The sequence below is a fragment of the Monocercomonoides exilis genome, assembly GCF_001643675.1.
Source record: "Monocercomonoides exilis strain PA203 chromosome Unknown scaffold2-2631571, whole genome shotgun sequence".
In the NCBI taxonomy this organism is placed as follows: Eukaryota; Preaxostyla; order Oxymonadida; family Polymastigidae; genus Monocercomonoides; species Monocercomonoides exilis.
Window position 1 is genome coordinate 197,475 of NW_027150547.1, and position 13,689 is coordinate 211,163.

Here is a 13,689-nt window from a genome sequence, read left to right on the forward strand (position 1 = left end):
AGTTGTTTTTGCTGGATTGCTTTTTCTGCTTTTTGTTCAACAAACGTCAAGATTGAAAAATAAAAATGTGTTCTTCATTTGCGGGTGTTCTTTGTTTTTGCTCATAAAAATGCACTTGAAGAATGGATAAACGAAACTTTCACTCAAACAGTAATTGCTTTGACAAAAGCACTTCACAAAAACGAAAACTCTCAAGATTTCTCCAAAAATGAATTGAAGCAATTCCTCTCCATGTTCTAACGTTCTCAACAGGTGAATGCAATGAAAATGAAATAAAAACAAGATGAATACATATCGACAAAACACAAATCTCGATTGAAAATGGGTGCTGAATAAAAATAAAAAATGCTTGAATAGGCAAAACTACAAATTCCACACAGAGATATGCATGTGCCGTCTGTGAATGATTGCATGCATTTCTCTTTAAAAACCAAAAATCATGAACAAAAAAAAAGAAAAATATCTTTTCAACAACAAGATACTTAAAATTCCAAACTGAAAACGTTAAAAAAAATGAGAAATAGAAAATCAAAAAATTTTTTGAATACAACAAATAAATGCAATTATAATTGGCGAATGGTTATGTTATTCCAAGAATTACAATCCCTTCTCATCTCAATGAAACAAAGAAAGTTGTCAATAAAATGGGATTTACAATTAAAGACAGCATGTCGCTGCCTTTCTGTTCCAGAATATTATTCTTTTCTGCTTTCTCAAACACATTTCGTGCTTGTGGAGCCTGTTTCAGCTTTTGTTGTTATCTTCCTCCAGCCCCTCTTTTGATTCACCTGAACCTCTTCTCCCGCTCTCTCTGCCTCTGTCTGATTCTGCATCATACCCAACCGCATCCGACATCGTCATCACAAAAGTGCCTGGTGGAAAGCACCCGAGGAACTCCCGCTTCATCCCAACCAATCCTGGCCGCTCTTCCATCACCGCTGACAAGCTCCTCTTCGCAACCCCAAACAAGCGTGTGCCTTTAATCATCTCCAGTCTCGGTCTCTCTCCATTCACAATCTTCTGCCCTGCCACTTCTGCTTCATAATCCCCAAACGGAATCTCCAGCGTCAGGCACTCCCACAGCATCATCCCAATAGAGAATGCCACTGATTCCTTTGTCGCCTCCATCTTCTTGTTGATCAGCAGCTCAGGCGCCTTCCACCTCATGCACTCTTTTTTGAAGTCATCTTCATCCTCAAAGGCGGATGAGGGAAGAGAGTTACTATCATCATCACTTGCAGAAGTTACAACTGTTGACGAGGAGATGGATGATGAATCTGAATCATCATCTGACAATAAAACAGAATGCATCACTATGCAGATCACCATGTGCTCAGAGAATAATACAATGTGGGGACTCAAATTGGATAATGATTGAAGAGGATTTTCCATTTCATCAAATGAATGAAGAGCAAGATTAGCCACCCAGAACAGGATCTGTGCAGCAGTTATCACCCTTTCTTCCAGCGTCCCAATCGCCATCTCCTTTGTTTTATTCCTCCCATGAAGCAGCATGAACAGCGAATCTCTCAGATCCACAATCAGCTTCTCATGCGGTGACGAACAGGCCATTGCATCCACCAGATTCGACATCGACGAAGTGGTTGGACAGAGACTCTCCGATCGAACAAATGTGGATTCTGTGTCTGAAGTGTCTGTTGTTGAAGTGGATGAAATGGATGGTGAAGGAGTTTGCTTTCTCACCTCTTCCTCCTCTTTTTCTTCAACTTTTTCCAGCATCCATTCTGGGATTTTGTCTGAATCTCTCCCCAATATATATTCAGTTGAGCCACTCTCAGATAACAAATGCTCTGACGACTCGGAATGCCCCAAGCTTTTCTCATACACCCTCTTCTTCGTCCTCTCCTCATTCTTTTTCTCTGCCTCTCTCTCAGCTCTCCTCCACTGCTCCTCTGGCGACATCTCCATCGTCACCATCTCAAACGCCTTCGGATCTTTCTTCACTGTGTCTTCCACAATTATTTCTAATTCTTCCGTTCTTCTCTTTTGCTTTCTCCATTGAACAATGAATATCACTGCGACAATTAAAATAATCAAAAGAACAAAAGCCATGATAATAACAATCAACAACAAATATGATTTTCCCTCTTTTTCTCCTTCGACAATTCTTTCATCTCCATTTGTTTTGGGCTCACTTCTGTTTTTCAGAATGAAAGAATCAGTTGAAGATGGATTATTGGTATCTCCAAACAGAATGCTCACACTCACTTCGGTCTCTTCCCCACAGTTGCTGATCAGCTCTTTCTCCACAATCCCTTTCACTTCAGTCTCTGATACATACCCTTCCTCCAGAAATGAATACTTTACAATCTCTTTCTCTTCTCCAACCTGTTTCACAATCATGAATGACAAGTTGCACGGGAGAAGAAGAGTGCCTCTGAACACAATATTCAATGTTCCTTCATTCTCCTCTGTTTCAACTGATCGAAGAATGGGGATGAACAACACTGATTCTCGTTCTGATCCAATCCCGCTCATCGCACATCCATCATTCAGAATCCATAGAGAAGAACCATCTTTTATCCCGTCTCCACCTTTCAGGCTCTTCACATTCAGTGTGCCTGAACCAGAGCATATAATGTTCCTTCTCACTGAAGGATATTTTGTTATTGATGGATTGTTATTGCTGAAGTTTCCTGATTCAATTGAAACTTCCCCACCAGAAACAGACAGTGCTCCATACTTTGCATTCCATATTGTTGTGTCTCTCACTTTCCCTTCACTCTCCGATATGTCTGCAACAGACCCATTCCACCTGCACATCTCTTCAGCTGCATCTGCATTCATATTCGAAGTGCTTTCTGTCTCACTCCCATCAATCTTGCACCCATCCAGCACAACCTTCCTGCTCTTCCACACCCCAATCACACTTCCCTTTGCTCCTGAGCTCTGACACATCTCGAACGAACAGTTAGACAGCTCCAACTTTGCTCCCTTGCATCGACTCGTCACTGCTGCTGCATTCTCTCCAGCACTCGAGATGTTCACAAGCACAGCTCTACTCACTTGCACAATGTCAGCTTCATCTCCACTTGCTGCTTCCTCCATCTCCACCACTGACCCCTTCTCCATCCTCATCCCCTCAGCCTTCAACTCGTCAATCACCATGCTCCCTTCTCTCACCACTATCCCCCCTCCTCGGCACTCAACATTCCCGATCCTCAGCTGTCTCACAGTCACAGCTCCTCCACACCTCAGCAAGCACTCACCACACACATCCTCCATTTCACACCCCCTCATCTCCAGTTTCCCACTTGCACACTCCATGAGAATAGGAACAGATGCCTTGTGTCCGTCTCCTTCCATTGAGCAAAATCTCACTCGATCAAACATCACATTTCCTTCCTCCATCCAGAAGAGACTTGTGTGTGACGTGGGGAAGACTCGCGGCATCTTGAACTCCACCAGCTCCACAGCAGCGCTCCCTCCCACGCCCATCATATATTCCCTAGTGCAGGATATGCCTGACCCAATCTTCACACTCGCCATCTCCCAGCTCTTCGATCTCACCACCATGCTCAAAATATCTATCTCCATCTCCACCTCGCTCTCCCCATCCACCGCCAGCATCGAGTTGAACTCTGCCACCACATGATCCAGTCCATATCCCAATGTCAGACACGGCTGCTCCACTGTCCCGCACTTCCGCCAGTTCCTGCCGCCTTTCCCAAGCACACTCGACACCACAATCGTCGCTGCCTGATACACTGTGATCAGATCCATCAGGTTCACTGGCGTCTCACTCCGCCTGTCCACCCCATAGATTGCATTCCCTTGGATATACACCTCCTGCCGCAGATCCATCTTAAACTGGCTCTCGTTGATCTGCCGGCTGATGTTCACACACTCAACAAAGATGTCCCGCCCCACAAACGCATTGTTCCCGCTCAACGACACCTTCTCAAACACAAAGTTCAGATCTCCTCCAAGCTCTGTTCCCAAATACACTCCACCTCCCCGCCCTTGTGTTATCGAGCAGCTGCTTTGCACAATCTTCCCTCCCTTCATCCGAAACTCTCCTCCCTCATTCAGCCGGAACTCCACCACTCCGCCTTTCTTGCTCTCTCCTGCCTTGCACGACTCGAATGTGCTCTCATTCACCACCACCTTCACACTCCCTCCACACACACTCTCCACAACACACGGCCCATCATCCTCCCGCTCCCCCATCACAAATATTGATCCATTCACTGTCACACTCGTTCCACTCATCCCCCCTGCATTTTCCAATCTACTGGTGCCATTCATGCCACTGCTCACAATACTGATTGCACACCCCTCGTGATACTCCTGCGAGCTCATCCGCACTTCCCTCAGATTGCAGCTCACCCCTTCAAACACCATCACCACACAGCCCTTCACCTTCATTCGCTCAAATCTCACATCCACCACCACCAATGCCCCAGCTTTCACAACAACAACTGATCCACACAACTCCCCGCCAGATCCTGCTCCTCCAACCACACATCTTTCCATTTCCAGCAGTGTTCCTCCTCCACTCAAAATCTCTTTCTTCTCCACTCCACCTGAACCCCCAACCACCATCTTCATCCTCCGAATACACAGCGTCCCAGCGTATGTGATGAACGGATCCTCGCTCAACACACTCTCCCCTCCTTTTCCACTGAATACAAGTTCATCCTTCACATCCTCCTCCTCTCCTCCTCCTCCCACACCACTCACAACCATATTCTTCATTGTCCAGTCATCCTCCACTCTCGCCTCCCCTCCCACCACAATCTCTTTCATCTCCTCCGTCCTCTCCACTTGCTCCATCCCCTTCCACAGCGTCTCACACGGATCGTCCACATTTCCACACCGCATCACATCCTGCCCTTCTGAACTTAAATATATCTTCCGGCTCTTGTATCCCACAACATATCTCAGGAGATCTGTTTCGTTCCTGCTTTCATCGCTCCCAACAAATCCGTTCCCATTCTCTTTCATTCCCTGATGGTCAAACACAAACGAAGTTGTTGTCACAGTTTTGTTCAGATCTCTTGCCAAAACAAACATATGCTCACCAACTTTTGCCCTGTTCAATTTGAACGTCACTCCATTCAGCTCAAACGGCTGACCAATCAGCGACCCTGAGCAGTCCACAAACAAAAACCCTCCTCTCCCAAATGCAACTGAGCACTCGCATTCTTCTGCTGTTGTGTTCTTCAGCACCAGAGTCTGTTCACCTCTCACAACCACCTTCATCCCTCCTCCCTCCTTCTCTTCTAGTGCTTTCACCTTCTTCATTGTGCAATCTTCAATCATCACACTCGATCTGAACTCAAAGGCACTCCCACTGAATGTTGCCTTTTCTATCGAGCACCCAACGAGCTCCACCTTTCCACATATTGCCTTCATCACTCCATATCCCATCACACTTCCACTCCCAAACTGGAATATGCAATCCGTCATGTTCAATACCCCATCTTCTGTCTCCGAAAGCAGCACCACTTCCTGCCCACTTGCAAGCATCTCCGGAAGCACAAACTCGACCCCTTCAAATCCTGCTCTCCTGTTGTTCTCAAATACACATTTCCCATCTCCTCCACTGATCTCCTCCCCAACCTCCATCACACACCTCGTGACTGCTCCTGTTCCTGCCCCATTGCACACCGTTCTTATCCCTGACACATCAAACCAATCGGCAACTCTCATCTTCCCTTTCACCAAGATCTTAGCTCCCTCAACTGTTTCACGATCTGCATTCTTCACCCCTCTCCAATATGTCTCACATGGCACTTTCTCACTCCCACATCCTATCATGTCACATCCGCCTTCTCTCACATGCACTTCTCCCCACTTATGTTCCACCAGAAACATTACAAGATCAACTGCCTCTTCAACAAATCGCACCCGATCCACTCCTTTCATATTAACAATCACCTCCCCTTCTCCGTTCTTCACTGCAAACCGAAATCGAGATCGAGTTACTGTCTTGTTCAGATCCTCACACTCCACAAACACATCTTTCCCCCATGTTCCTGCATTCTCTGAAAACTCAAGCCCATCAAAATTCATTTCCCCCATTCTTGTGCTTGCAACATTCAAATATATTCCTCCTCCCCTCCCGCTTTCACCATTCACACAACACCTCGTAAACACTCCATCTGTGATGCACAAACTGCTTCCTTCACTCACTTCGCAGCGCACTCCTCCTCCATCTCCATGAGCAGATCGGCATCCATTGAATGTGCTGCCTTCTGTTATTTCCAAACTTCTCACATTCTCCATCCACACCACTCCCCCATCTGCCACATCCACTTCCTCCACACATCCCTTGTGCATCCCAAACTCAGCCTCTCCACTCCCTTCAATCAACCCCTTCCCTGTTCCTCCCACATTAGATATGTTCGTGTTGTTCATGATGAGCATTCCTCCCTCCATTTTCACAAAGCCTCCATCCACTCCAAAATTTTCATCTTCCACTGCCACTTGATTCATCCGGACCTCTCCTCCGGTTTCCCTCACTATTCTCATCCATGTCTCCCATCTCACATCTGCTCCTGCTTCCTCTTCCCCAGCATCTGTTCCTGAACCTGCCCCAAATACACAGTTCATCACCAGCACCACACCCACACTCGCACTGATCAGCCCATCCACTTCCTCTGATGCCACCTCTGGCAGTCTGAAATCCAGGCGGCTGAGTGTCAGTGTTGTCTGTGAGTCTCCAATGCTCTGCCTGAAGCACCCATGTTCTCTGACCTCCAAGCTGCATCCAGCACTTTTCCCTCGCACTGCCAGCGATTTCCCCTTCCGATCAATCACATAATCCATCCAGTTTCCGTTGTTCATCTGGATCGTCGTCTTCTCCTCTCCCATGTTCGTGAACCCATCAATGAACCTGTCACAGGGAGAGATCTCGCTTCCACACGAATCGGCTGCTGTGCTCCTCCCTGCCTCCACATACACAATCGCCCCTTCCACAGGGAACAGATACTTCTTCACTGACAAGTCGATCACTGTGTCTGTCACTGAGTCCATCACCCACACATTCACCTCTGGCGTGCTCTCCTCATCCACTGTCCCCATCCACAGATCCTCCCGCAGCATCACCTCTGGCTCACCACACACAACAAACACATCCAGCCCCTTTGCTGCAGCATTCCCCTCAAACACATCCTCTCGAAGCGAGTACTTCGCCTCCCTGTCCTCCAGCTCCACAAACACCCCTCCTCCATATCCTGCTGTTCCCACCACTGCACACCTCTCCACCCTGTTCGAATCAAACACAAATTCCCCCTTCCCAGCAACACTCACAAACACACATCCTCCACAAGACGGATTCCACATGCACACATCCTGCACAAATGTGCTCTCCTTTACCTCCACTTTCTGCCCTTCTCCCACTTTCCCTGCAAACACGCCTCCATTCCCGCTCTTTCGTGTCTTCCCCTCCACGCTGAAGTTCTTTGCCCCAACACTCGCCCTTTCTTCAAACACAACAACACTTCCATCATCCATTGTTGTTCCCTTCACTGTGCTGTTTTCCACCCTCAGTGCAGATCCCTCCCTCACACCAATCAGCCCACTTTCTGCTCCACAAACAACATTTTCCATCTCCAATCCCGCAAACACTCCTTCACCTCCACACAGCTCAAACAACTCAAATTCCCCTGTGTTCATGTTTGCCATCTTCAACCCATCCACAACCACCTTTCCTCCACTCACTTTTATCAATGAATACTTCGTTTTCAACTGACCATTCACTTGTTCAACCTGGCAGTTCTCCAGCTTCAGCTCCCCTCCTTTGCACGCAAACAGACACTCCCATCTGGCTCCAGAAAACTCGTTGGGAACAACAAACGATATGTTTTTCACAAATACATTCACTCTGGTTTCCAACAACCCTTCTCCCTCTCCAGTTCCATCATCACACACATGAACACTTGTCTCTCCACCCTCAACAATCCCCTTCAACTTCACTCCCTGCAGCTCAAGCACCACATGATCTTTTAACTCAAATGATTCCATCGCCACCACTTCTCCACTTCCAACCACTCCTCCAAAACGCACTTTTAGCGCTTGTTCAATTGTTCGACAGGGAGCATATGCCATTCCACAACCTGAATGATCATATCCCCAGTCTGACTCTCCTCCAACATATGCTGTGCTTCCAAACTGATCAAGATATGCACCAAGTGGAATTCCAAAAGTATCACCTGTTGAGCAACGCTCATATCCCATCAGATCTCCCATCTCCATCCCGCCTCTCTCAAAATTCATTGAGCCTCCGCTCACAATAGCACTCAAATCCCTCCCTTCCACAAACACATTCTTCCCCTTCCACGCTTTGCACCCCTCAAACTCCAGCCCTTTCAATTCAAACCCACTCACTCCATCCGAACACAACAAAAATACTCCTCCTCCCAATCCCCTTCCTTCTCCTCCTTCTCCTTCAGGCACTTCACATCCTTCAAACTTTGTCCCCTCAATCACCACCTCTGCTCCCTCACCCTGCCTCACAATCATCCCTCCTCCTCGAAGCCCATTCCCACCTCTGCACTTTCCTTTGATCGTGCAATTCTCCACATGAACATCTCGCAATTGACCAGTTCCACTCTCCGAACTCATGCACCCTCCATCTCCTCCTCTGTGACAAGCACAGCCAAAAACACTGTTGTTCACTTTCATCTTCCCGCCTCCTCCAATATCAATTGGCACTCCAATAAACCCTATTTCCCCGCTTCCCTCAACCACAAACTCATCCAACATCACTCCACCTCCCTCAACTTTCAACAGACCACCACTCACTCCATCCAACCCCTCTTCGCCAGACAGTCTCATCACACACCACACCATCTCCAAATCACCTCCAATACACTCAATCAAACTCCCCACTCCTTCACTCTTCACCAACACGCCAAATGTGCAATTTGACACATGTGTTTCTGTTGTTGTGCGAATCATCCCATTGCAAATGCCCGCCTCTCCCCACACCACATTCACATTTGTTCCTCTCTCCACACCCTTCAGCTCCCACTTCCATCTGCTCATCTCCACCTTCTCTCTCCAGCTGAACCCTTCATTCACAATTATCTTCTTCTCACTGTTCGCAAACCTCAATCCAACCAGCTTCCCAATAGTCGCACATCCATATCCTTCAAACCCACACCCTGAAAAGTCTCGCTTATTCACTCCTCCAACATGCCCCGCAACACCTTCCACTTCAACCATGAAAAACATCAGCGGAATCAGAAAACTCTCATCCCCACCTTCAAACCCCATCGCTTCTCTCATTCTCCCTTTATCTGTCGCAATCGCTCCCACAAACTTTCCTCCACTCACTGCTTCACTCAGATCTTCAGCTTCCACAAAAACGTTGTCTCCTCCTCTCACTGCTTCATTCTTTCCCACACCTGTCCCAAACACCACTCCACGCACCTCATGATCCCATCCCTTTGATTCACTGCCTCCCTCCATTTTCAAAAACATCCCTCCTCCACATCCTCCAACTCCTTCTCTCAAACTGCTCCTGCACTTTTCAACCAGTGTTTCTTCCTCGCTCCTCCCCATTCGAAAATATCCTCCTGCTTCTATCTCCACACACACTCCCCCTCCACATCCTTTCTCCACACAACACCCAGAAAAGCTGCTGTTCCAAATCACCACACTCTCTCCATCTCCAATCACACACTGCACTCCACTCCCATTCCCTACTGTACTCTCAATCCCGCTGAATGTGCACTTCTCCATCTTCAGATCGCTCCCTCCTCGTCCAACCACAATCCCACTCAACGAGCATGCTATCCCCTCAAATTTCGTCTGCTCAACAACAAGCTTCCCACTCGATGCATAATATGCCAACCCATTTTCGCATTCCGCTGTTCCTCCACTAATGTTTGTCTGAGAAATTAACCCCTCTCCATTGTTGTTAACACAGACCATGCAGCTCCCTCCAAAGCTCAGCCCACTCACAGCCACCTGTCGCACACTCAACTTGCCTCCGCTGCATTGCATAACCACATATCCGATCATCTCTCCTTCCCCTCCCTCGAAATTGCACTGTCTCACCTCCACACTCCCACTCCGGCACGCAATCACGCTTCTTCCTTCACCCACACTTGCTGGAAGCGATATCACCAGATTCACAATCGATGTTGTTGCTCCAGCTGTTGTGATCACTCCCTCTGCTCTCCCACTCTCTCTGCTCTCTATCACCACTCGAGGTGGAGATGCCTGTCCTTTCACCACAACAATTCCACTCATAAGTTCAACCTCGCCTTTCACGACCGCCCCGTTGTTCGCCACAACTGTTATCCCTGCCCCAGTCCCATGCTTCCTGATCGCATAATCCACACTCGCACACTGCACATCTCCAAATCCACACATCTCCCAGTCTCTCTTGTTCAGCCCTCCAACATGGTATTCGCTTGGCTTGCTCCGCAGATACACCACAAGTGGAATCACATTCACTTCATCCCCATTCTCATATCCACACACCTCACTCAGATTGCATTCATCAATCGCAAACTTCAGCTTCTCTCTCTTCGCCACCTCTGCCATCTGGGGTGCTCTCACGAACAGCTTGCTCCCTGCCTTTGCTGCCGCACACCCTGCAAACGATGCTTTGTCAATCACAAAATCATATCCTCCTTCCTTCACTTCAATCATCAACCCTCCTCTACATCCTCCTCCTATGCTTTGCTCTTCTCTCGCCTCACACCCACCAAACAACACTTCGCTCTCATTCCCCACACGAGCACGAGCTCCTGATTCCATCCTAATTGCCATTCCTCCTCCATCCCCGCTCTCACATCGGCATCCTTGCATCGTCACATTGTTCATCAGCAACACTTCACATTCTGCCACACTCTTCGATATCACACTCCCATCTCCCCTCAGCCTCACAATATTTCTGAAAGTGGTGTATGACATTGACACTTTCCATTTCCCTTCAACACCAACAATTGGCGCATCTTCCAGCACAAAGTTTCCAATCTCAACCTGCTCCATCCCCACCTTCCCCTCTCCTGCTCCAGACATGATCAGTGATGCACCAAATGCATTCAGAGATGAATGTCCGTTTGATGGCTGCATCCGCATCCTCTTCAATTCCACACTTCCACTTCCCCTCACAACAAACAGTCTCATCTCATGCTTCGTGTGTGAGTGCTCGATTGTGAACAAGCTGGAAAAAACCCTTCCACTCGTCACACTAAACAGACTGTCTCCATTCGTCATGCTGCTTGTGCTCACAACAGTCTCCTCCACACCTTCCCCACACACACTCAGCTCCCGATTTCCAGCACTTATTTCTCCCTCCTCTGATGTGTGTGTTCCTTTCCCCAAAAATATCCTCGACTCAAACTGAGTCATGCACTTCCCCAGCGAATGTGAAATTGTTCTGCATCCCGATTCGTCAGATAGCCCACACAGCTCATCCCCATCATTCCCACTTGTTGAAACAAAGCAAGAGGTGAACAACTTTTTTGTTGAAGGAAGCCAATCTTTTTCATATTTCCCTGTGCCCATATTAAATAACCGCTTTTCATCAGTATTTGTTGAATAACTCTCTTTGAAAGGTGTTGATGTGATATTCACATCTGCACTTGATTGATGAAAATTCACATCGTGTCCATATGGAATCTCACTATTTGTGCAAGAGCATTCATGGAAAAACAAAAAGAAAAATGCTTTCAAATTCGTTTGATCACCTGGGTACTTAACAAAATGGTGGCGAAGTGCTCCACCTTCTTGAACAGCCTTGCATTTGATAAATTGACAACTTCTCATTGCAAAATGTCGGGAGCTTGACCAACTCATAACAGCTCCATAATTTCCTTTATTTGTGCATTTCACAAACTGGCAATCCATAACCTGTGATTGCCCTCCATTTCCATCATCCACTCCTAGACAGCTTATTGGGGCATTTGAGGAGTATTCGCTATGATGATATGCGCTTGCAAATCCTTCTTCAACTTGGCTGTTCATAAAAAGGCATCCCTTTGTCAGCGAACAAGCTTCTGATGGTGAATTGTGCAAACTTCCTCCAGCTTGATTTGCAGAATTGTTTTGGAATAGTGAATTAATAACGATTATTTGTTTCAAATTATAAAAATAAGCAGCGCCTCCTCCTTCGCGGGCATAGCATCCCGTAAAATTGCATCTTTCCACATTCAGCGATGCCTGAGCTGAGCTCGCGCTCAAAGCCCCTCCATATCCAGAATCAGTTCTGCAGCCTTCGAATGTGTCGTCCTCAAATGAAGTCGATGCAAAAATCAGTTTTCTTCCTTCGCTTCCCTTGTAAATATCGTATTTGTTCGGATGTCTGATGTTGCCTTGATAGGTGCAGTTTCGCGAGACAACAGATGATGATGGCATGCTCAGTGGAGGAACAATAGCCCCATCCAGCACATCCTCCACTCGTATGAATTCCACACATTCAAGCCTTGTTTTGCAATCGTATTTCCCTCCATCCACGAACCTCCACTGGCTCCCAACTGTGATGTTCTCAAATCTCGAGCCGATCACTTCAACATTCCCAAGTGCTGGCGATACAATAAACGGTGATGATCCCAATAAGCAGAACGATCCAAAGCTGCACGCTCTTATCTTTGCCTGCCCAAGCTCGTTCTCTCTTCTGCTGCGTTGCTCAGTGTCAAACATTGGAGGCATCATTTTCTCTTCCCCTTCTATTTTCAGGCTTGAATTTTCCAGAAGGATTCTTCCTCCAATGCACAGAATTGGCGACACATCTGTGCATTCCACCATCATCTCCACACACTCGAAATGCAAAAACGAGTTTCTTCCCACCTCAATTCCCTTTCCTTTCTCTGATCCAAAAACTTCCAGTTTGTTCATCGCAACTGAAGAATTCCATGCTCCAATTTGACACCTTATGATGCTTTTTGTCTCTCGTCGTTTTCCACAAAAAATCAGCGAATCTTTGTTGTCAACAAATTCTTCTCTCTTTTTTCGAGTTTCCTTTTCTGTTTCTTTTTCAATCATTTCTTCAATTTGTTGTTCTTCAACTTCATTCAAAGGCAAGTCTTTGAAATGCCTTCCAGAACGTTGAACTTCATTAACCAAATTTTTGTTTTCGTTTTCCATTTCATTGCATCCTCTTTCAATTGTATTTATGCCTTTTTCTCTGAAATCAATAGAAATTCCATTTTCTGTGCTTTCTTGTGCGACCACTTTTTTCTCGACTGACGAGCGAACAAGCGCCAAAAGCATCAATATGGAGATACCATTGCATTTTGCCAATCCCATGTGCATAGGAATGTATTGCTGCTCGTTTTTCTCTTTCCTGCAACAATGATCAACTGCAATTTTCAATTATGGTTTTAATAACAATTTTTTCTGAAGTATTAGACATCTTTTTTATAAATTGCATTGGAAGAAATCGATGAAGTCATAACAAATTCTTTTTGATTGTGTTTCAAAAAGTTGAAATGACTTTTTTCTTGAATGAAATGAAAAATGGTCTTCTTTTTTTTTGGAATAAAATGATAATGAGCTGAACTTAATTGAATGCTTCTGATTTCATTTTCGTAGGGAATGTTTGTACCTTCAAATATAATTATGAATCTTTTTGTTAGTTCAACGATTTCTTTTTTCATTCTCTAAGAAATCATTATCTTTATTTGATAGATAGAACTAAAATGCTTGTGCAATATTTAATTACATGAAAGAAAGTTGCATCGAAGTTTTTATAACATTGGGTTG

At 46.3% G+C, this 13,689-nt stretch overlaps 1 protein-coding gene across 1 annotated transcript; it reads right to left on the minus strand.

Annotated features, from left to right (window-relative positions):
• Positions 1-68: 68 nt before the first annotated feature.
• On the minus strand, positions 69-13,583 carry MONOS_544 (uncharacterized protein; the record flags this gene model as incomplete). The annotated part of the gene is made up of 2 exons (XM_067875587.1): positions 69-13,286; positions 13,532-13,583. The coding sequence occupies 2 exons, from the start codon at positions 13,581-13,583 to the stop codon at positions 745-747; spliced, it is 12,594 nt and encodes a 4,197-aa protein (XP_067735560.1). The 3' UTR covers positions 69-744.
• Positions 13,584-13,689: the final 106 nt, after the last annotated feature.